At 48.7% G+C, this 24868-nt stretch overlaps 1 protein-coding gene across 2 annotated transcripts; it reads left to right on the top strand.

The window, feature by feature from the left end:
- The first annotated feature begins 8981 nt into the window (after positions 1-8981).
- Positions 8982-23057, top strand: LOC127033292 (zinc finger protein RFP-like). 2 transcript variants are annotated; one of them, XM_050921245.1, is made up of 7 exons: positions 8982-9433; positions 11995-12090; positions 12657-12794; positions 13592-13614; positions 14128-14243; positions 16734-16865; positions 21281-23057. In XM_050921245.1, the coding sequence occupies exons 1-7, from the start codon at positions 9017-9019 to the stop codon at positions 21793-21795; spliced, it is 1437 nt and encodes a 478-aa protein (XP_050777202.1). In that variant the 5' UTR covers positions 8982-9016; the 3' UTR covers positions 21796-23057. The 2 variants fall into 2 exon arrangements, with proteins under 2 accessions (XP_050777202.1, XP_050777201.1); XM_050921244.1 differs by having other exon boundaries at positions 12657-12887.
- The last annotated feature ends 1811 nt before the right edge of the window (positions 23058-24868 follow it).

The raw sequence follows: 24868 nt of genomic DNA, 5'->3' as shown, positions 1-24868 counted from the left end.
TATGAGGGTGCACACCCCACCCTGTGAAGCCACACTTCCACCCAGAAAGTGTCCAAGTATGTCTTCATAATCGCAGATCAGATGGTATTCCTGAGGCATCTGTTAGGGCAGTGGGCCAAGTCTGGTTCTCAAGATCACTCCGAATGGCCATCAGCTGGTCATTCAGGAAATCCTGAATTCCTACACATACTAGATCCCACTGCAATGCCTTCCCAGCCTCAGTTATATTCAATACCATCTTTCCTTGGTGTAGTACTATAATACACCTGTTATTTAACTATTCTCAGGTACTGTCAAAAGGCATTAACATTAATAGCATAGGAGGGTGTTACATTATTAGTCACTGGAATGATTTCAATACGGGTAAAATTTCTAGTGGCAGAAGAAACTCTTCGGGTACTTGTTATTTAAAATCCAATTAATGAGAGCAATACATGCTGAGGGATTTATCCAAAACACAGGGTGCAGCCTGTAGAATAAACCCCAAAACCCAATCAATACCACATTCCCAAGCATGGGTCCCACAAATGTCCTCCCGCCAGTGTATAATTTTTTGTTTCTTCACCAGGGTCGGTTCTTAATGTCCTTTCTAGTCAGGAATTCCTGGACTTTGGCAATTTCAGTGGAGCGAGTGTTCCTTCTTCTTTCCCAAAAACAGACGTGGTGCAGCATCCTACAGGGGAGAGGTTACTAGCACATCACCCTGTAATGGTTTTGTTTTTTCTTTAAAAAATTCAAAGGCATAATAGATCTGTCAGTGGACAAGGGAGAGGTTACTAGCACTTCACCTTGTACTTTTTCCCTGCTGTCCAGAAGGCACAGTGGAGCTAGAAGGAGAAATAGGCTAATCTTCAGTAGGAGAATTCTCCAGATGTGGAGGGGTCTTTTTGCAGTGAAAATCATGGGTACAGGCAGTCAGTCTTTGGCACTTCATAGCGATGTTGGTAGTCACCAGGACTTAATAAGGGCCTTTCCAGCGTGGAGCCAGAGCAGTCTTTCATTGGTAGACCTTTACATCAGTCCAGTTTCCTGATTCCAAGGAGTGGCAGGGCTGCTAGGGTCTTTGGGTAGCGCTTCTTTACCTGTGAGAAAAGAAGCCTAACATTTTGTTAGTGCCTGGCAGTGTTTTGCAAACCTTATAGCTGCGTGGGCAAATTCAAGCCCTCTTTTTCCTAGCTGTTAGCCAAGTCTTAACTGTGAGCAGTGTCCTTGAGTGGAGTCAGTGTCTTATCTAGAGCCTGAGCTTGCTAGCTAATTCTTTTTTTCCAGTTAACTCATTCTGTTCTTTGTCCTTTTCCCCTTTTTGGCTTCTTTTAACCTACAAAGGAAACTTCCACTTTTCACTTATACACCTTTTTCCCAACAATGAAGACATACACATTATCATTATACAGTACAATAATCTTATTATTTAATGTATGCCACATATACCCTTCCACTAAAATAACCTTATTACAGAACTTTGGAGCAACAAGCCAGGACAAGCACACCCACTTTGAGGAGTTCACTTAATACAACCTCTAGTCCAATAGCTTCCCACCATCCCCAGCCCTCTGGCTAGAAATCTGAGGTAGCCAGAAGGATCCCGTGTACAATACGGGGAGTGGGTTAACGTTTCATGTCTTTGCTTTCAAAGACTGTTGGTATGCAAATTTTAACAACAATTTTTTGCAATTAACAACTTGGCCAATGAAGTTTCTTTTCCTTACTTAAGGAAATGCTTTAGACTTTAGTATATCACATTCTCCTGATTTATTCAAACACTTTGTATTCCAAGTTGAACAAAACAAGTATCTGCATTTTAATTTAACCTTTTTGTTTGATTTTAAACTAGACTATTTTATAAAAATATTAAACACAAAAATTCCGGCCACAAGACAAACACCACAGGACAGAACATAGAACACAAAACTTAATTTCTATTGTGCCAGTAAATGCATGGTACGTTGAATGCTGTTCAGCTGGCATCAGTTTTCTCTGATTATCAGAAAGACAAAAAACCAGAGGTCTACCCCTTCTGGGCAGTCAATCATCACTTAAAATATACAAATTACCCTTGTTGATTTCAGGCAAAACAGAGGAATTACCCCATAGTTTCTTGTATTAGTTTCATAGGCAGCCCAGATTTTCAATTACATAACACTATATACATTTTTCAGCTAATTCAACTAAATTATTCATAGCCAAATCAAATGATTGCAGTCTAATAATTTTTTTTGCCTGAATTTATTTACAAACATTTCACAGACACCATCAACTTTCCTCTTTAGCATTTTTACAAAGTTCAACTGCTGTTCCCTCCAGCAACTACAGAGTTAACTTTTCACTCTCCCTTAAATCACTTGCTTGTCTCCCAACAGCCACTTTTATCAACTTAAATCACCATTCCAAGTAAGTCCTGGGTATTTGAAATCCCCATTCTTTCACTTACTGACTCCTTCCTTCCACTGCACCCTCAAAGTATTTCCAACCCGTTTTCCAATCTCTCTGTCGCCTGCCCGCCTGGGCCCGATCCTGCTTTTCTCGCTGAACCGTCCCTTCCATGGGCAGCAACTTGTTCCACTACCAGTTTAGCTAGGAGGGTGGGCTTCTCAACTAGCCCCCACCCCTCCTGGTCTCTTTCCTTAAACATTGTTACTCACAAGACTACCCGAGTCCTCCCTTGTGAGGCTTGCCACCTGGATAAAAACACATGGCCCATTGGGCAAAGGCCATTTACTTTATATATAATCCAAACCCCTTTAGAGGGTTTACCCAGAGACCCATCTGTCTGCTGACACTTAAACAGAAAAGAGAATTACACAGAGAGCAGAGGGAATTACAGTTTAAGCCAGGTATTCCCACTTCTATACACTGACCACTACAGGGGACCGGACAGAAGGATCTCAATTCGACCTCAGAGCTTCCTGGCACCCATGGCTTCCACTCCGAGGAATTACGAACGAGAGGTTCAGTTCTGCCCACACTCCTAATGCCCAAATGAACAGAGCAGAAAAACAACAGTAACCAGTTAAACAGAACAGAACCAGAACCAGATAGCGTTTTCTTATCCTATTAGAACTCACTTTTACTCATGCAGTTCTCAACATATAACACCAACAGTACCAAGCAAAGCAAACATAAAATAACAAGGGTAAAACAAATAGATGGTGTAAATTCTGCAGGGTTCCCCCCTTCTTAATTGCTCACCAAACTGTGACAAATTTCTGTTACCAATCTATCCCTCATGTCAGGTGATCAGGCTGACACTACAGAATCATTGGGGGAAGATAAAGAAAACACACCATATGACTGAATTTTTAAAGCTCCAATAATAAAACAACAACGGAGTGCGTTGGGAACACTCCCTCATCACTCAGGAAAACATTAATGCCCCAAGCCCGAAGCCCCTTTCATACTCACACACGTACGTCCAGACTGGCCACTTCTCTGTATAATGTTCAGAGAAGTGGGAGAGGTGGACGGGAGATTATCCTGTATACAGCTTGTCGAGAATTTCCAACATGCTTCTGCTCTTCGGAGGGCTGTTCTTTTACACTCTGGAATCTCCTGCAGTGTCTCTTTCAGAGATTCCAGTCCAGGTCGGCTGCCTGTGGCTTCTTTGGTGTCACCAAGCCACACCGGATCTGGGGTCACAAAGGCACACTCTTGGATCTTACTGGACAGTTAAGTTTGCAAATGTAATCTCAGTTCTGTACCTTATATTGCCTTTGGTTCGCTTTTGTCAATTTTTTTCCTTCACAGCCAGCTGGGGCCGAAAGCAGTTTTTCTTTGTAGTTAGCATAGTCTGCGTTGATTCTTGACCTTGAACGCAGAGCAACCCCCCCCTTCCATCCCTGGGCCAAGATGAATTTCAAATTAACCCGTTCCTTTCCTCAATAGACAAATTTGCTCACGCTGCGTCAGGGCTTTTTGGTGATTAAACACTCCTCTTAGATGTATGATCTTATCTAGATTGAAGTACCTTCCAGTGGGCATTGTTTAGATGGATTTTCATGTGTGTAAATATTCCAATTCTCTAAATACCTGCAGGTTGTTGAACCATAATGTACGTATGTGTAATATGCTGGGGTACCCTTAGGGGGTGAGATGCAATGTTTAGACTGCCCCCCCCATTTTCCACTTACACAGGGAGGGTGCCCTGTCCGCACTAGCGGCTCATAAACTAAGGATTTTTCCCTACAGGGTACTCACACAGGAGAGGCTAACGAGGATGGCCACGACCCTCCTATACCTCCCTTCAGCAAAGAGCATCGGCTAGTCTCTGGGAGACGGCGCCGCTTACTCTGATTGCGTCCAGTGAGATGACCAGACTGTCAGTAGCCCACACGGAAAGGAAAGGGGAAGGGAAGATGGGTACACACACTCCTAGACCCAGGCAGCTTCCTCACCGGACGATGCCAGGCTGAGTCAGCCCACCTTGGGTCGGATCTCCTAAAGATCCACTAGTTAGCGGGCTTGCATTAGAGTAGTCCGGGTCACGAGCTTTTGCTTCAGAGGGTAATCTGGGCGTCTTCCGGTAACAGTCACTCACACTGGCCCCCAGTACCATTCTGCATCTGATCTTGCTTTTTAGCTACAACAGGGAGAGAGTGCACTAGGACATAGGGTCTCCCCTTTCTAAACAGGTCCCTCCTTTGTCCCTGCACTATCCCTAACCTGCTTTTGAATCCTTGCATTCCTCCAGACAGGGGGAAGAACAGGAGCTACGGTGTGGGATTTTTACAAGAGCTCTCCATACAAACAGCTTCAGAAGCTACCCATTCGCTGACAAAACAGGAGTAATTGGAGGACCATGTTATAATTAAGTGATCCTTCCGGTGGCCACCTTCTGGTCCTCTAGTTGATATTGAGGCCAGTCTACTATACAGAACTTTTTAGTTTGCTTTTAGTTAGTGGATCTGATCCAAACACTTCCCAATTCGCTAGAATGCATTCTAAGGGTGTACACCGTGCCCTGCCTGTACTCTGTCCCTGCCCCATATCCTAGGGTGACACTGGGCGTCCCCAGGTCTTAACAGGCAAAAATCCAGACCACTGGACTGTTCCTACCTTATCCAAGGGACCGCTTCCTCACCGTCACCCTCAACTGCTTCTCCACTACTCGAGCGCGTTGCACCGTTGTGCCCTCTGGGGTCGGTCGAACTGCGTCTCCGCCGAGGCCCCCGGTGAAGTCACCGGTGCGCGCTGGGCGTCGGTCATCGCAGCAATCTGCCGGCCACTGAGAGGGGTCCAGGCAAGGCTGATTTTAGCCTCAAGCCCACCCAGGGATGCCAAAACTGTTGCAGGCACAGAGGGTGCCCGAGGCAAGCAACAGTGGTTCGTGCCTGGAGTGCATAGCGCCAATAAACACACCAGGGTGGAGAAGCAAGCAAAGTTTATTTGAGAGCTCAAAGCGGTGCTGGGAGACTTGACATGCCTCAGATCCAGCACCCCTACACAAGCGGCTTTTCCCTTTCTATGAGTTTTTTTTTCTCTTTCTTCTTTCTTCCCTCCCCCCCCTCCCCCCGTAGCAATTATGTAAGCGCAGGTGCATTAAGTAATCTTGGCTGTGGCAGCTCGTTAGTAAGTTTTCCTTCTGCAAGTTATCTTGTCCTTCTGCTAAAGGTGCACAGGCCTCATTATTTCTGCTTTAGACCAGTTAGAACTGTTGCAACTGATAACGGCTGTTACACCTGGCCTTTTAGGTTGATTAAAGTTCAAACATGAAGGGACTCTTGTCTGCTGAGGCCTAAAACCAGGAAGGCTCCATACCCTTATTGCCTTTTACCTTTTTAAGTTACTTAGGGTTATGCTTAGTGACACCAACAATTTGATTCTTGGGCCTGTGTGCTGGGCTATAAGGGATTCACCTAGGGGAGACACTGTGGGACGTGCAAGTGTTAGCTGGGTGACACTGGGCTTTGGGGTGGCCAGATAGTCTGTGGCGAGGAAGGGACAGATCAACTGTAGCCCTGAGTGGGGAATCTGAGCTGTGCAGTAGTGGGGGAGTCAGTTCGACGCTCTCACCTCTGCTGTGACCTGCCTGCTCAGGGACCAGGTCCCCACCAGGATCTGGGTTTGTTTGTGACATTTATCCATGCTTTTGATGAGACCCCGATCTTCACTTTCCCGCCAGGCTTTGTCCTTAGGGAGAGAATCTGACCCTGGCTCTGGGAGGGACCTGGATCCCTGCTCAGATTGCGTCCCTGAGTGAGGAGTTTTGTAGTGACAATTTTTCAACAAAAAAAACTTCAAAAACAGACTCTGCAGAACTGGATTTAATTTGCGAACTGGATGTCATCAGATTAGGCCTGAATAAAGACTGGGAGTGGATGAGTCACTACAAAAACTAAAAACTAATTTCCCCCTACTGTTACTCACACCTTCTTGTCAACTGGTTGAAATGGGCCACCTTGATTACCACTGCAAAAGTGATTTTTCCTCCTGTTAATAATAGCCCACTTTAATTGAATTGTCTCATTAGAGCTGACCCCTACACTGGGTATGGCAACTCTCATCTTTTCATATACTGTGTATATTTTCTTCCTACTGTATTTTCCACTCCATGCATCTTATGAAGTGGGTTTTAGCCCATGAAAGCTTATGGCCAAAGAAATTTGCTAGTCTGTAAGGTACACAAGAACTTCTCCTTGTTTTTGCTGATACCAAGTAACAGAGCTACCAGTCTGAAACAGTGAGGTAGTGCCACCCTGTGTCAACTCCACTGGTCTTCAGCTGTTTCGGTGAGTGTGAGTCCCTCAATCAGGGTATGCCAAGCACAGTTCTGGTGCCCTTGATTCACAGAACAAGGATAACAGCACTTTAGTGCCCCTGCTCCCAGGAACAATGGACACTCGTGATCCAACGCCAGCCAAAAGTGATTATTTGGGCAAAGCAGTCCCATCATGCTGAGCACTGAGGCAGGGTGGGTGTGCCCATGCAAACAAGGGCAGCTCCTAAAGTGCTGTTCCCTAGCTCATCAGTAGGTGTCAGGGGAGAGCTCATACAGACCCTGCTTACACTAAGAATGTCCTGGTTTGATTGAGTGTTCATCTACACAGCACCTGGGAGGTGTGATTCCCAGATGGGGTGCATGTAAACATGCTGACACTGCTGGAGCGAACACACTACCAATAGCAGTGAGGCCATGGCAGCAAGAGGACGGATTGGACGAGCTGCTGGAGGGGAAGCAACCCCAGTGCCCCATGGAAGAGGAATCCCAGTGGTGCAGGGGGTCTGCAGCCAGTGGTCTAGGGCACAAGCTGGGGGAGGGGCTGACTTTAGTGTGCACAGTCTGTGCTGTGCTGGGGCCCTATGTCCCGGCCCCAAGATAGGAGAGGATTTCACCTCCCCAACCCCCCTGCACTTCATATGCAGAGAACCCAGTTTTGAGGGTGCAGTGAATGGCACTCAGGGTGACTGACCAAGTCACTCAGGGATTGATCCAAAAGCCTTTTATGTGATTGGGAATCTTTCCTCTGCTTTCAAGAGGCACCAGACCAGGTCATGGGATCTTCTTGTTCTTTGGAGTCTCTGCTTGTGAAAGAAGTTTATAAACACTCAGGTTATCGACATCTCTGGGGAAGTGGCTGGTGAAGGTTTCTCAGTCATTTTTTGACACCAGTTACTAAGATCCATTGTACTTTGAATTATAATTTTGATTGTTCAACCCCCAGTGACCACCCAATCAGCATCTTCACTGACATGAGCTGTAAATATCTAAAGGACACAGCCCTGAGAACCTGTCCCTTTGCATTTCTCACCACCGCTGGATTTCCATGTCTGCTCCCAGGTGGCTGCCCCCCAGACTTTCCCAGGTCCCTTCTGTCTGTCCCCAGATCCCCTCCTGCAGCCAGGCTGGACAAGTGGCCCGAGAGCCTTGGAGACAGGAGATCTCTGGTTAGCTCATCCCCTGTACAGCGCAGGAGCCCCAGCGCTAGCTCCCCTCACATCTGCTGCCATCTGCAGAGAGCCAGGAGTCCCCGAGAGCTGGGGAGACTGTGCAGGGAAACAGAAGCAGGAGCCGCCAGGCTCAGAACAGGTGTGACGGCTGCTCTCTTGGCCAGCGCACCCAGCACTGAACCAGGGACCCCTAGAGCTCTCTGTTTGTCCCACACCCTGTGCAGTGCAGGACCCCTAGTGCCAGCTCCCCTCACGCCCGCTGCCCTCGGCCATTGGGCCCCAGCACTCACCTGGTGGGGAGGAGATTGGTCTCAGTACAGCACTGAGTCCCTGGCCACCTCCTGGGACTGACAAACAGGGAGAAAATCAGTGCAGGCCTTGCTGGAAGTGGTTGTGTTACAAGGGCACCTGCCCCACTAGGGCCCAGGCTGAGATCCCAGCACATTCCACAGGCCCCTGAGCTGCCATCAGATGGACTTTCAGCCTCAGTCCGTGTGGTGGGGGGGGGAGGAATTGGGTTATTGCCCTGGGGGAGCTGCTGGGGGGAGATTTACCTGCTCACAGACAATTTTAACAGTTCTAAAGCTTCAACTTTTTGAATCTCACTGTCCAGTGTCATTAAATAGTTATTGTCTGACCAAAATATTGTCTGATCCCCCCATAATTTCCCACAGCTGCAAACATTTAAATTGGTAACAATTGGAATGAAATGCTGAAACCCAGATTTTTGTGCAACTGTGAAAGTTTACAATAAATATAAAAATTGCTTAAAATGAGCATTATCTGTCAAACTTATATAGTATAAAAAGAAAAAAAAAGAATTCCACCAAGACTATCGCTCCTTAGACACACAGACCCTGCTCCTGCAGGCTCATCCTCACAGGGAGAGCTGATGTCCATGTGAAGCCCCAGTGACCCTCCCCACCATCACAGGGACTGATTGCCAGACCAGAGCCCTAGTGGTAAATTTTTCAACACAACCTCCAGGGCTGCAATTCTACAGGCCCCTTCCAACTGAACAAACAGCAGAAGTCAGTTCCAGGAAGGGAAACACCCCTTTGCTGCTGCAGGAGGGGCATAGTGTGAACTCAGGAAATTGAAACTAACCCTGTTACTCAGCCCAGAGGGAACCATGGCTGCTGAGAACCCCATGGAAAGTCTCCAGAAGGAAGCGACATGTCCCGTCTGTCTGGAGTATTTCACAGAACCTGTCTCTCTGGAGTGTGGGCACAATTTCTGCCGAGCCTGCATCAGCCAGTGCTGGGAGGGATCCGATACAGACATGTCCTGCCCTCAGTGCAGTGAAACTGTGCAACAGAGAAACCTCAGGCCCAACAGGCAGCTGGCAAACATAGTAGAAATTGCCAAGCGACTGAGTTTACAGGCAGCAAAGGGAACAGGAGGGGACGGGGTGTGTGAGGAACACCAGGAGACTCTGAAACTGTTTTGTGAAGAGGATCAAAGCCCCATCTGTGTGATCTGCAGAGAGTCCCGGGCTCATCGCGCTCACACGGTGGTTCCCATACAGGAAGCCGCCCAGGAGTACAAGGTACAGAGTTGCTGTCCAGTCTTATGGGTAATAACTTTGGCATCACACATTTCCTGAGACAGGTGTATCTGTGTCATTCAGCTGTGTGTAGCCTTCATTGCATGAAAGAGGCTGTACAAATTAATGATACTCCAGCCTGGCAAGAAAGGCAACAGAAAGATTTAAAAATTGTCTGATGTGGGAAAGTTTTCTCTGAGCAGCTGAATCCTTTTCAAACCCAGCTCCCACCAGTGAAATAAGAGAACTCTCTGCAGACCGGAAGTTATTAAATGCCCAGTGAGGTTTGATTCACAAGAGCTGCAAGCCAGTCTATGGGAGTGCTGCCTTCAGACCGGAGAAGGGAGAGTTACAAGCTGTGTCTGTTATTACTGATTGTATCACAGTATTTATTATTGTTATTGGCATCCCAGCAGCCCCTTCAGCCCCCAGAGGAGATCTGACCTCGATTGCAGGGGGCCCTGCGCAAAAGCCAGTGAGGGGCAATCCCTACCCTGAGCCATTTACAGTCTAACTCAGGGGTGGGCAAACTACGGCCCGTGGGCCACATCCGGCGTACGGGACCACCCTGCCCAGACCCTGAGCTCCCAGCTGGGGAGGCTAGCACCTCCCCGCCCCTTGTTCCCCCTGCCCCCCGGAGCCATGCCGCTGCACAGGCAGTGCTCTAGGCAGCAAGGCTGCGCAGTCCTGCAGGGCTGCGCGGCAGCGTGTCTGGCTCCAAGTGGGCTGCAAGGCTGCCAGACGTGCTGCTCTGAGTGGTGTGGTAAGGGAGCTGAGGGGTTAGATAAGGGGCAGAGGCCAGTCAGAGAACTGGGAACAGGGGGCAATTGGATGGGGCGTGGGAGTCCTGAGGGGCCTGTCAGGGGGCAGGAGTGTGGATATGGGGCGGGGCAGTCAGGGGACAGGGAGCAGGGGGGTTGGATGCGGGGTCCTCGGGAGGATGGTTAGGGATAGGGGGTCCTGGGAGGAGGCACTCAGGAGACAAGAAATGTGGGGGAGTTGGATGGGTTGGGGATTCTGAGGGGGGAAGTCAGGGTGCAGGAAGTGGGCGGGAGCAAAGAGGGACCAGGGCCAGGCTGTTTGGGGAGGCACAGCCTTCCCTATCTGGCACTCCATACAGTTTTCCAACCCCTATGTGGCCCGTGGGCCAAAAAGTTTGCCCACACCTGGTCTAACTGGACAAGAGAGACAAATGGTGGGACGAGAAACTGAGGCACAAAGAGGAGAAGTGACTTGTCCAAGGTCATTCAGTAGGTCCCCTCAGCAGCACTGAGCAGTGATGAAGTGCAAACAGTAGGAAGGAAAGACTCCCAGGCTCAGCATGGAGACAAGGTTTCCCACCGGGATTCTGAACTCCTGTATTGCTCCATGAGGGGTTAATCTCAGATGCTGCCGGTCTGCACTAGAGCAGATCACGGGACTAAACACTGTGTAGACTCCCGGCACTTTGAGCTCGCACACAGAAGGGCTCCAGACCACGCAGATCCATGCCAAGTACCACTGGGATTTTGCTGGATTGTAGGAAAACTAACCCCAGGCTGGGGCTGACCGGTGCCAGTCTGACCTGTTCTGTTGTGTACGTGGGCAAGGACCAGCCAGAGTGGTTCCATTAGTCCCACCAGGCAGATTTTGTAATATCCCAGAATACACTGCTTCCGGGATCTTTACTAGGGAATGGGACAGTGGGTACCCGCCCAGGAGGCATTGCCACTGAAAGGATTTAGGGCAGCACTGGGGCAAACCCCAACCGTTCTTTATACAAATCTGTCTGTCTAATTAGAGTGGCCACTGAGGCATCCCCAGAACACAGAACATCCCCACGCCTGCCTGCATGGGCCCTCTCACACCTGAATCAGTCAGCCTGCGTGGGCACTCTCCCGCCTTCTTCAGCTCGCTTCCACCTGCATCTTTCTGCATGGAGGTGCCACCCCCAGCCCTGCTCCCGCCCTCCCTGGTATCCTCCTGCATCCTCAGTCTCCTCCTCCTCCTTTTTCACTGGACAAACCCATGTCCAGTGCTGGGTCCCTACCGGACAGGGATAATGCTCCACAAAACTGGGGACTGTGCAGCTTCCAACCAGACAAATGGCCTCCTGACATCTCATGTGGTTTGCCCTGGTGCTTAGACCAGCTCCATCCAACCAGTGCAGTCCCCAGGGCTTCACGGCTGAAATCCCAGCCCATATTGAAACCCTGGTGGCTTCTGGGATTTGTATCACTTGGTTCATTAAACCTTCTTTAAAAAAAGACCTATTGATTCACCCTCATGTGACTCCAGGGTCCTGTTATGTGCTGTATGACTTGTCAATTCACAAATACCAATAAAGCTTGGTTATAATTGAGATCTCTCTCTAATTACTGAAAAGACTGAACCTGATTTGGTAATAAGTCGGAATATGACACACTCCCAGTCTGCACTGATAAGGTTTCATCTCCTTGGTGCCCCTGATGTCACAAAGCAATTAGGACCACCAGTCATCTTGGGTTTTGGATGGAAAAACAAAAAGCTCCACACCCCTCTCCACCATTCAAATAAAAGCTCCCAAATCCTTTCTGTTTCTTCAGGAAAGAATCCAGGCCCAACTGAAGACTCTGAGGGATGAGAAAGGAAAGCTGCTGGGATTGAAAGTGACTGTAGAGGGGAAAAGCCAGGTGTATCTGGTAGGTGCCTATTGTTTTGAACCAGCAGGGACTGGCAGTGGGAGGTCTGTTTGGAGGCAGACTCCTGTGTGCCTTGGTGAACATGGACCTGTGTGTGTTTCTCCATGACCATGGATTCCTGGGTTAGATTCACGTGTTGACAAGCCCTAAGCTTCCATTTCGGTTGATGAGTTAATATCTAGCTCTTGTGGCTTGCCCAGAAATCCCCCCCAAGTGAACTGATTGTAACCCGTGAAGTGCTGTCCACTGGGTCTGGTCGTTTCATTTTTTTCTCCCCTGGTGTTTCTGTCAGTGTAGCGCTGAGTCCTGCCTCCTGCTGCTCTGGGTCTGAATTCCCAGAGACCATGAATAACATATGCTGACCATGACAGACATGGAAACCTCCCTTTCAGAGAGATAGCAGCTGAAGAGGAAGTTGTGAGAAAGTCCTCTCCCCAGGGTAGAGTCAAATGTCAGAAATCTTAGGAGTTTCAATGAAGTTCTCCCTCCTTCACGCTCAGCTCTCCATGAAAGGACCCCAGGTGCCATTCATATCCCTGACCAGCCCTTTCCATATTTTCATACAGAAACAAACACAAACCGAGAGGCAGAAGATTGTGTCCGAATTTCACGAACTGCGGCAGTTCCTGGAGGAACAAGAGCGATTCCTGCTGGCCCAGCTGGAGAAGCTGGACGAGGAGATTGTGAGGATCCAGAATGAAAATGTCAGTAAACTCTCCGAGCAGATTTCCCATCTCAGTGAGCTGATCAGTGAGCTGAAGGAGAAGTGTCAGAAGCCAGCGAGTGAGTTCCTGCAGGTGAGACAGGGAGAAACAGAGGTTCCGATTCCATGGGTGCTTAAGGGCTAGAGCAGCCATGGAAAAAAATTAGTGGCCGCTTAGCACCCATTGGCAGCCAGCTCCTCCCCTCTGCCCCCAGTGCCTCCTGCCCACCGATCAACTCCTCCCCCTTCCTCCCAGCGCTACCCACCTGCCTCATCAGCTGTTCCATGGTGTGCAGGAGGCACTGGGAGAGGAAAGAGTGGGGATAGGGTGCATACAAGAGAGGGGTCAGAAAGGGGCTGGGTGGGGCAGAGTGGGGGCAGGAAGAGGGAGGGCGGGGCTTTGGCATTGGGGGAAGGGGTGGAGTGGGGACAGGGCCTGGGGTTCAGCACCCCCAGGGACAATTGGAAGCTGGCACCAGTTGTTAGAAATATCCCAGATCCCCACACAGGGAAGGGAAGGCTCCTGAATCATAAGCACTGGAGCCAGCGGTCAGAGATCTGAGTGTAACTCGGCATGTGCATTGCTGACATGTGAGTGACTATTGTTCTTTGCAGAGTTACAGACAGAGATATTAGAGATGGAAAAGCCCCATTAGCTCAGGGAATCCATGGCCCTGGGGTTAGGGCAGGGCATCTATTCCCCATATTTGAAAAATTCCCTTCCCTGGGACCCCTATGTGAGTCAAATGGAACTGAGATTCTTTCCTCTTTCTCTCTCCCCTTCTTCCTCCCTTCTAGGATGTGAGAAGCACCTTGAGAAGGTACGTGGCTCCCTCTCACTCCCCCTCACACTTCACAATACTGGGAAAGAGCTTTCTGTAGAGCATCTCCCAGGGCTTTACAGCAAAATGTGTGGGGAAGGTCACATTCTAAATACAAATCTCTCTGATCAACTTCATCCTGAGGGTCTCACCCTTGCACAGAAAACTCTGGAATTCTCCATTCAGTGGGAAGGATGGACCTCAAGTATTTCCCAGAGATGTCACCCCCCTGGGGGACTGGCCTCCTCAGGATAGTGGAGATGGAATATGGGCCTGTCACTGCTGGGGCCTGGTTACCATTCAGCTCAGGGCAGTAGTTTTCAAGAGTCCTGTGTGGAATGAGTTGGGGAGGTGGGAGTTGCTGCCTTAGTCTAGTTCCTAGAAGACAGATTTCTACAGCTGGGAGAAGCAGAGGAATTCTAACTCCAGGCCCATTAGAGCAGCGACTCCCTAGTAAGCAGTGATAATAAGTCACTAAATGAACTATAATGGTGTGAAATTGTTTCTGTCCAGGTGTGAGAAGAGGAAGTTTGAGCAGCCAGAGGTGATTTCTCCTGAACTGGAAGAGCCAGTCAGTGGTTTCTCCCAGAAAACTATTGAGCTACTGGAGGCTCTGAGGAATTTCAAAGGTACCTAGAAGGGATCTAGGAGGGGAAACTGGGATCAGTGTCTGAGACTGAGAATGGCGCTGGTCAATTGGTTCATAATTAGATTATGCTTCTATTTAATGGTTGGATGAGAATGCCACACACATAGGGTCCAAGAAAATCAGACTGATTAATTCAACCCCTTATTTGTTCCAAAAGCATGTCCTGCTATTACAACTACTGTTAAAGTAAGAAATGACAGACATACTGAAAAAAATACTGCCTAGTTACCTTCTCCTGGGGCATAGGCGGGTCATGATGCATTTCTCCTATGATGCTCCTTACAATGTCTGACGTATTATACGCATCCAGATTATATATTTATTAGTTCTTTTCCAATCACCTTTGTGTGTTATGCATTGTAAGTATCTTCTAATTGGCAGGACTTTTGCTGTCCAAGCTATTTTCAAGTTATTCTTATTTCTGATTCGTTCATTACCAGTCATTTCACACTGATGTGCATGGGTCACTTTGACCCTTTTCTTCACATGGGATGTTTTGGACTTTGCTAACTGCTCCTTGGCAGCACATTGTGGGTGTCTGGTGTCTTTAAGCACATTGTGCTGTCAAAACATCTCTTTGTCCTATATGGCAACTTATGAACAATCACTTAATATAAGGCCACTTAAGGCAACAATCCCCTTATGTCAAATACGACGATTTCTGAAAATTTTATTTCATCATATAAAAGAAAAAGGTTTTACCACTCCCAAAGGATCGGACACATTAACTGCCAGGTTAACGAATGTTTCAGATCTTACCCAAATACACGCTACAGCCACTTCTTATTAACTAAACTAAACTCTACTAAAAAACAAAAAAAGCTTTCTAGCTGTAAAGAGTTCTTTCAGAAATAGTTCATAGTCCAATATCTAATATCACGTTCAGGGCGTACCAGCATAACTGGGACATCAGTCTTCTGACTCAAACTTCCTCTGATGAAGCCTAAGCAGAGCTGAGATGACACAATCAGGACCCAAGGATCTTTTACACAATTTCATGTCTTTTGACAAGTTGGGAGTTCACAAGGATATTGGGTCCATTGCTGGGAGATGCCTGAATGAGAGAGGAAAGAGGTGTCAGAGCTTTACACATTAAATACCTGAGTGTGTCTCTGTCTGTTTCTGTGTCATCATGAGAACACAGTTCTAGGAGATCAGAGTGGTGATGCTGTTATAAATATGTAACCCTTCTGCCCCTCTGAGTTGGCAGCAACAAGGGCCGGGTTCAGTATCCAGGGGTTCCGTTTCAATAACCCAATGCCAAACCAGCTCGAGCCCCCACCCAGTGACCAGGGAAAATCTTACACACACCCCTAGGCGCCTCAAAGAGGCAATGCTTCCCCTCTCGCAAGCACAGAGTCTCGGTGTAGCAGAAAAGATTTAATACATGAGATAAACAACAAACACTAAATTGGGAAAAACACCTCAACTGGAGTTCATAGACCAAACCGTGAGCAAAGACCCACCCCAGGAAATTGGGCTGTGTCCTCTTTCCTGGGCTCTTGAGTCCAGCAACCCCAAAATCACCCACAGTCCCAAAAGTCTCTGTCCTGGGTCAGTGCAGCCCCAAAGTTCGAGAGTCTATCTGCAGAGGTCTCCCCCACTAGCCTGGTAGAAAGGGGCACCTTACGTGGTCCGGGGCCAACTGCCCTGCCTCTCCATGGGTTCTGCTCCCACCTTCTCCACGAACTGCTCCGCTTTACCAGCCGCTCCACTCTGCTCCTCCAGCCGTCCTCAGAAACTGCTCTGCTCCGCCAGCTGTCCTGTGAGCTGCTCCAGTTGTCCCTGCAAACTGCTCGGCTCTGCTCGCTCTGTGGGCCGCTCCACCCGTCTCACAGTTACTCCGCTCTGCCAGCCGCTCCGCTGCCACCAGCTGTCCCGTGATCCGCTCCAGCCGTCCCCACAACTGCTCCACTCCGCTAGCAGCTCTGTTCCACAGTATAGCTTTGGGCTCCCCACTAGTTAGCACAGTACTCAGTGCTCTCAGCTCAGTGATTTTAGCTTTTTAGTGATTTTCAGCTCTTAGTGAGTCCAGCTCTTAGTAGGGGAGCCCCAGTGCTAGTGCACTATTAGCCCAAAGTGATTTCAGCTCAGCAACCTGTATTTAAATTCTTAAGGGAATAAAAAAATCAACTCTGACATTCCACAGTGGAGAGAGGAGGGGGTGCAACTGGTGCTTCTAGCTCCACAAGGCACCTGCACCACCAGGCACAGATACCTGTCCACAACCTCTCTCAATTCTCTGGGTTTTGGAACCCATGTCCCTTGTCTAGCAAGTACCACCCAACTGAGGGTGAGCAATTTGTCACCAAGCAGCCCCACAGCTCAGCAGTCTGGGATAGGGTAGGCGTGCCTATGCAAATACACTCTCTGAAATTCTTTCCACCAGATGTCAGTGTAGAGCTTATCCTGACTCTGCTTACAAATATGAAGCCTGAAATCTCACCTGTTTTATCCTTTCCCCCTCCAGACACTCTGCCATCTGCACTGGAGAGAAAAAGAGGGGAACCACTCAGAGCACACAGACGAACAGGGGCTGCTAACAGCGAGTTTCGCAAGGGAGTTCTCCAGGTGAAGGAGGAGCAAATACAGCATCTGTGGGGTAAGTGACTGTCTGTAGTGTGTGTTTGTTTGTGCTTGGGGGTTACTTGCTGTGCACTGAGCTTGTGTTTGTCAGTCTGTTTGTTTGTTTGGTTGTTTGAAGGACTCTGTGCTGTAGCTGGCAGTTGGAGGCTGTGAGCTTCAAAGGAAGGTTTGAAAGCTAGAAGCCTCTGGTAATTGGCTGAGCCTTAATCAGTGGGCAGGGCACTCACACAGGCCAGGGCTTTATAAACTAGAGTTCCCTGTGATAAAGGAGGATATTGATATAATAGGCTTCACAGAAACCTGATGGACTGAGAGCAATCAATGGAATGCAATCATTCCGGGGTACAAAATATATCAGAAGGACGGAACAGGTCGTGCAGGTGGGGGAGTGGCACGATATGATAAAGAAAATGTTGATTCAAATGAAGTAAAAATCTTAAGCGAATCCACATGTTCCATAGAATCTTTATGGATAGAAATTTCATGCTCTAATAAAAATATAACTTTAGGGATCTATTATCGACCACCTGACCAGGACAGTAATAGTGATGATGAAATGCTAAGGCAAATTAGAGAGGCTATCAAAATTAAGAACCCAATAATAGTGGGGGATTTCAATTATCCCCATATTGACTGGAAACATTTCACTTCAGGACGAAATGCAGAGATAAAACTTCTAGATACTTTAAATGACTGCTTCATGGAGCAGCTGGTACGGGAACTCACAAGGGAAGAGGCAACTCTAGATTTAATCCTGAGTGGAGCGCAGGAGCTGGTCCAAGAGGTAACTATAGCAGGACCGCTTGGAAATAGTGACCATAATACAATAGCATTCAACATCCCTGTGGGGGGAAGAACACCTCAACAGCCCAACACTGTGGCATTAATTTCAAAAGGAAGAACTATGCAAAAATGAGGGGGTTAGTTAAACAAAAGTTAAAAGGTACAGTGACTAAAGTGAAATCCCTGCAAGTTGCATGGGCCCTTTTTAAAGACACCATAATAGAGGCCCAACTTCAATGTATACCCCAAATTAAGAAACATAGTAAAAGAACTAAAAAAGAGCCACCGTGGCTTAACAACCATGTAAAAGAAGCAGTGAGAGATAAAAGAACTTCCTTTAAAAAGTGGAAGTCAAATCCTAGTGAGGCAAATAGAAAGGAGCATAAACACTGTCAAATTAAGTGCAAGAGTGTAATAAGAAAAGCCAAAGAGGAGTTTGAAGAACAGCTAGCCAAAAACTCCAAAGGTAATAACAAAATGTTTTTTAAGTACATCAGAAGCAGGAAGCCTGCTAAACAACCAGTGGGCCCCTTGATGATCGAGATACAAAAGGAGCGCTTAAAGACGATATAGTCATTGCGAAGAAACTAAATGGATTCTTTACGTCAGTCTTCACGGCTGAGGATGTTAGGGAGATTCCCCAAACCTGAGCTGGCTTTTGTAGGTGACAAATCTGAGGAACTGTCACGGATTGAAGTGTCACTAGAGGAGGTTTTGGAATTGATTGATAAACTCAACATTAACAAGTCACCGGGACCACATGGCATTCACCTAAGAGTTCTGAAAGAACTCAAATGTGAAGTTGCAGAACTATTAACTAAGGTTTGTAACCTGTCCTTTAAACCGGCTTCGGTACCCAATGACTGGAAGTTAGCTAATGTAACGCCAATATTTAAAAAGGGCTCTAGAGGTGATCCCAGCAATTACAGACCGGTAAGTCTAATGTCGGTACCGGGCAAATTAGTCGAAACAATAGTTAGGAATAAAATTGTCAGACACACAGAAACTGTTGAGCAATAGTCAACATGGTTTCTGTAAAGGGAAATCGTGTCTTACTAATCTATTAGACTTCTTTGAAGGGGTCAACAAACATGTGGACAAGGGGGAATCAGTGGACATAGCGTACTTAGATTTCCAGAAAGTCTTTGACAAGGTCCCTCACCAAAGGCTCTTACGTAAATTAAGCTGTCATGGGATAAAAGGGAAGGTCCTTTCATGGATTGAGAACTGGTGAAAAGACAGGGAATAAAGGGTAGGAATTAATGATAAATTCTCAGAATGGAGAAGGGTAACTAGTGGTGTTCCCCAACGGTCAGTCCTCGGACCAATCCTATTCAATTTATTCATAAATGATCTGGAGAAAGGGACAAACAGTGAGGTGGCAAAGTTTGCAGATGATACTAAACTGCTCAAGATAGTTAAGACCAAAGCAGATTGTGAAGAACTTCAAAAAGATCTCACAAAACTAAGTGATTGGGCAACAAAATGGCAAATGAAATTTTATGTGGATAAATGTAAAGTAATGCACATTGGAAAAAATAACCTTAACTATACATACAATATGATGGGAGCTAATTTAGCTACAACGAGTCAGGAAAAAGATCTTGGCGTCATCATGGATAGTTCTCTGAAGATGTCTGCGCAGTGTGCAGCGGTGGTCAAAAAAGCAAACAGCATGTTAGGAATCATTAAAAAGGGGATAGAGAATAAAATCGAGAATATATTATTGCCCATATATAAATCCATGGTACGCCCACATCTCGAATACTGTGTACAGATGTTGTCTCCTCACCTCCAAAATGATACACTGGCACTAGAAAAGGTTTAGAAAAGGGCAACTAAAATTATTAGGAGTTTGGAGAGAGTCCAATATGAGGAAAGATTAAAAAGGCTAGGACTCTTCAGCTTGGAAAAGAGGAGACTAAGGCAGGATATGATAGAGGTATATAAAATCATGAGTGATGTGGAGAAAGTGGATAAGGAATAATTATTTACTTATTCCCATATTACAAGAACTAGGGGTCACCAAATGAAATTAATGGGCAGCAAGTTTAAAACAAATAAAAGGAAGTTCTTCTTCACACAGCGCACAGTTAACCTGTGGAACTCCTTACCTGAGGAGGTTGTGAAGGCTGGACTATAACAGCGTCTAAAAGAGAACTGGATAAATTCATGGTGGTTAAGTCCATAAATGGCTGTTAGCCAGGATGGGTAAGGAATGGTGTCCCTAGTGTCTGTTTGACAGAGGATGGAGATGGATGGCAGAAGAGAGATCACTTGATCATTGCCTGTTAGCTTCACTCCCTCTCAGGCACCTGGCATTGGCCACTGTCGGTAGACAGGATACAGGGCTAGATGGACCTTTGGTCTGACCCAGTACGGCCATTCTTATGTTCTTGTGACAGAATGAGATTGCAGCTGCTTACCAGTGCTGGCCCCTCTCTGAGGCACCACCCCTGCTCCACTTCCCCCGAGGCCCTGGCCCCTGGCTAGGCCAGAAACCAGAGCCAGGCTCCCACCCAGGGAGCCCGAGCCTCACTGGGGAGCCCTGCACCCTCCACCTACCCTGGATTGTGCACTCCGGGGAGTAGGGACATGGGACGGGGACTGCTCTCAGGCCCCCCAGAAACCCACCCAGGGCAGGTGGAGGGTCAAGGGCTCTCCCCAGCAGAAAAGGCTCCCAGCCTGGCCAGGGGTTAGGGGCTTGGTGGGAAGAGGAGTAATGGGGTAGGGCCACAGAGTGTGCAGGCCCACTCGTAGTGGGCCTTGTGCCCCACTCCCAACTCTACCAAGCTCTCTGCCCTGAGGGCTGACACATCCCTCTGCTTTACCCTAGTGGAGAGGTCTCCCCATCGCTGTTCTCCAACATCCTGCCTTTCCTTTGGGCAGGGCTGGGCTCTCCCATTGGAGCTGCTCACTGCTTCCTGGATTGGGGAGATGCTCTCCCTCTGATGCTGCCAGCTCCTCCCTTCTCTCTGGACAGGGGATGGGGCTCCCCCACCCAATGCCACCTCCTACTCTGTGGTTTTATGCAGCTCTTCCCCAATGCTGCACCTTCCTCTCTGTTCCCCAGCCTGGGAGTGGAGGCTGCCTTAGGGGAGGGAGCTTCCCTCTGGGGTATAAAGCTGGTACCGGCCTCCTCTGCTCGCTCCTCAATAAAAGCTTCTGACGCCTTCCTGGCTGTGTCTGTGCTGGGAATGGAGCAGCCCCACCAGAGGGAGCTGGGAGCTGAAGCTTCTGGAAGCAAATGAGGAACACACTAGGCCCTGGTCTATGCTAACGGGTGGGGTGGGGTCAGCCTAAGATATTGCTGCTCCCCCATCGACTCCGCTTCCGCCTCTCGCGGCGGGGGAGAACCGGAATTGGGGGGGAGAGAGCGCGGGGATCAATTTATCACGTCTAGATTAGACAAGATAAATTGATCCCCGATAGATCGATTACTGCCTGCCAATCCTGCGGGCAGTGTAGACGTATTCTGATGAGCTGCAGTGATGTCCCTGCTCAGTCTCTGGTGCCCAGGACAGAGGCAGCTTCCTGGGATCCAGGCCTGTCCCAGCCAGGACGGGGCTGCTGAGGAGTGTGATAAATGGTCCCAGTCTCCCCCAGGGCTGAGCTCTGCCCCTAATGCTCTGATTCTCTCTCCCCCAGTGGACGTGACTCTGGATCCAGACACGGCTCATGCCATCCTCATCTTGTCTGAGGATCGGAAAAGTGTGAGATGGGGAGACACAGGGCAGCGACGGCCCAACAACCTTGAAAGATTTAACTGTGATCCCTGTGTGCTGGGCTGTGAGGGATTCACCTCGGGGAGACATTGCTGGGAGGTGGAGGTGGGAGATGGGGGAGGCTGGTCTGTGGGGGTGGCCAAAGAGTCTGTGGCGAGGAAGGGAGGGATCAGCCACAGCCCTGAGGGGGGGATCTGGGCTGTGTGGCGGTGGTGGGGTCAGGTCCAGGCTCTCACATCCCCTGTGACCCCCCTGCCCCTGAGCCGGGTCCCCAGCAGGATCCGGGTTTGTCTGGACTGTGACCGGGGGCAGGTGACATTTATCGATGCTGGTGACGAGGCCCCAATCTTCACTTTCCCGCCGGGCTCCATCCCTGGGGAGAGAATCCGACCCTGGCTCTGGGTGGGGATGGGATCCCGGCTCAGCCTGTGTCCCTGAGACACGCCGGGCGTGAGGGGGAATATCTCACTGGGAGCCTGGAGATCAGCCTCTCTGTAGCCTCACACACCCTTGTCTCTGTGACCTCTCCCTGAGGACTTTCTGTCATGCCATCACTGTGACCCTGGAGGCTTCTGCATGGTAGAGAAGCCAATAGCATCACTGCCCAGGGATTGTGCAGCCTCTTTGCTACTGTCCTCTATGATCCAGGAGGACTCTGGGGATCCTGGGTCAGACAGTTTCACTGAGACATGGGGGGGAAACAGCCATCTGGGAATGGAAAAATGGGTTTCTCTAGCCAAGTAATCCCAGCCCCTATGGCCTGGAGGACTCCTGTCTACCCAACCTCTGGCCCCTTAGCTCTATGACTCTTGGAAACTCCTCCCCCTCCCTCCCTGCAGCACCGGGTATGGAAGGAGAAAAGGGGCCGTGGGGGCTGTGAGGTCACAACTGGTGGAGGGTCTGGAGGTAGAAGTGATGTGGGGTTGGGGGGCAGTATTAATGTGGGGCTGGGAACAGGGATTTGGAGGCAGGGCAGGGACACAGTATTAGTTAATTGGGATTTGGCATTTTGGGAAGAAGCTGGAAGCTCCGCACCAGCCGGGAGCCTGGGAGAAGGAGACCCAGGGACTGGAGAATGTGCATTCATTCCAATATCCAGTGTGAACAAGTGACTAGTGTAGACGCTTCCTACGTCGATAAAAGAGGTTTTACCATCCATGCAGTAAATCCACCTCCAGGAGAGGCAGTAGTTAGGGCAACAAAGAATTCTTCCCTTAACCTATCTGCATCTACATCAGGGGTTAGATCAACCTAACTACATCACACAGGGTGTGAAAGTTTTCACAGCTCTAAGCGATGTAGCTAGACTGACCTAAGTTTTAGGTGAAGACCAGGTCTCAGGAAGAATATTGCTACTACAGCAGAGCTACAGCTGTGTCGCTGAAGTGCCATAGTGTAGATGCATCCGGAAGTGTTTTTTCCATCGCTCTAGTTTATCCCCCTTTCTGAGAGGCTGTAGCAAGGTCACCGACAGAATTCCATTGTCTGGACTGGGGATTAGGTCGATCTAGCTGTGGCACTCAGAGCACACAAAGTTTCACAGCCCTGCATAACATCCCCGGGTTGATCTAAGCATGAAGTGTAGAGCAGGCCTAAGAGGGGTTTCTCTGGAGCTGGCTGAAAACACAGGGGCTGAGGGATTGCCTGGCAGCTTGGGGTGCATGAGGCAGAAAGCCAAGAGAACCAGTCCTGAGTGTGATCCCAGCAGGAAACTGAGAGACAGAGCTTGCTTCAGGTCCAGGTTTCCCCGGAAAGACAGACGTGGAGTTCTGAGTAAAGAAACTGCCGGCTGCTGTTTGTTTGTACCGTGTTCAGCACACAGGAATGTGTGGACATTGTCTGTAACTAATACAGATTGCACCAAAGAAATACCTGACTCCTATAATCAATTTCTCCTGCCAATGGAAGAACCTAACAAGGTCCCAAACACTGGCAAACTGCTCAGGTCAAAGGAGCAATGGGACAACCACAGTCAAAATCTAGACCTGTGGAGGCAAATGCATTGGTGGGAAACATGTGCGGGGAGCTCCAGCAGCAAAGAGCCTGTGCAGGGGAGCAATTGCTGCTAACTGTGGACTTGAGCATGTCCAGCTTTGTGTGCTGAGCAGTCCCCATTGTCCCATTTCTCTGGTCTGATACTCCTCTGCCCAGAGTCAGACAAAACCAAAACATGGATCCCTGGCTATTGGGTATTGGCCCAAGGAGACAAAATGAGAGGAAGAGACTGGGGCAGCTGGAACAGGGTGGAGTATTGGGGTGGGGAATGGGTTGGATTGTTACTTTCCCTTTTGTGTTTGGAGTTTTACAAAATTAAAACCTAAAATCTTCTTTCTAGCTCTTAGCTCATGTTTTAAATGGGCTCGGCTGCGACCTTTAGATTGCGATGACATAAATCATAGAAGATTTATCATAAAATCACCTTTGAGCTCAAGGTTTGCTCCAGATTAATGAGTTGTTGCCATTTTCATGCCTTGTCACTAACACACACCAGCTGCCTCTGACCTTACCCAGGGAGCCCCTGTAGCCCGGCTGGTCCCAGGCGGATGGTTAGATGTTGAGCAAGACACAGCCACGCCAAGGCTCCTCTGCACACACATTCTCACTGAAATATCTCAGGGAGGTTTAGTTCCCACCTATTGTTGTTTCAGTGCAAGTCTGTGTGTGTCTGTGTGTGGCCTCACTGTGTATTAATATAACCCTTCTGCTTGGGGGAGCTGGCAGCAACCAGGCCTGGGTTCAATATCTAGGGCAGTGGTTCCCAAACTTTAACAACCCGTGAACCCTTTTCACTAAAATGTCAAGTCCTGTGAACCCCCTCCTAAAAGTGAATATTTCCAGGGATATTCCCCTTGACCTGAGTAAAAGTTATAAAAGCAGTGATCTTGGAAACATAAAATTTGTTTTTAGGACATGCTTATTACACACTATTTATTATTAATTATCATTTATCATGACGGTATTTTTATTACATTATGAAAACGGCAGCACACTTCAAAGCTCACACTTTTGTTGCTTGTGTCACTTTGAATAAGCCTGTTATAAGACAAGGCTCCTAGGTTTCATTAAGGAGCATCAGATGTGAAACAGCAGGAAGGTATTTAAGAAGCCAACTCCAGAGGTGAAAGTAAGCCGGTACAGGCTGGTATGGAGTACCGGCAAGAGCCAGTATGCTGTGCCGGACCACACTGGCTTCCGCTGTGAGGATGTAAAGGCTCTGGGCTCCCCTCCACAGCTGTGTGCCATGGCTGTGGCAGCCCAGAGCCCTTTAAACCCTCCGCCCGTGGCTCCTGCGTCTGGGCTGGGGCCAGATTTAAAGGGCTCTTGGGTGCCGCAGCTGCGGTCAGCCCAGAGCCCTTTAAACCCTCCGTCTGCGGCTCCGGTGGCCGGGCTGGGGCCGAATTTAAAGGGCTCAGGAGCCGCGGCTGTGGGCAGCCCAGAGCCCTTTAAACTCCCCGCCCGCGGCTCCGGCAGCCAGAGCTGCAGTGAGGATTTAAAGGGTCCGGAGCACCGC

Source organism: Gopherus flavomarginatus, chromosome 12 (assembly GCF_025201925.1).
Source record: "Gopherus flavomarginatus isolate rGopFla2 chromosome 12, rGopFla2.mat.asm, whole genome shotgun sequence".
Classification (NCBI taxonomy): domain Eukaryota; kingdom Metazoa; phylum Chordata; order Testudines; family Testudinidae; genus Gopherus; species Gopherus flavomarginatus.
This window is presented reverse-complemented; position numbering and strand designations above follow the sequence as displayed.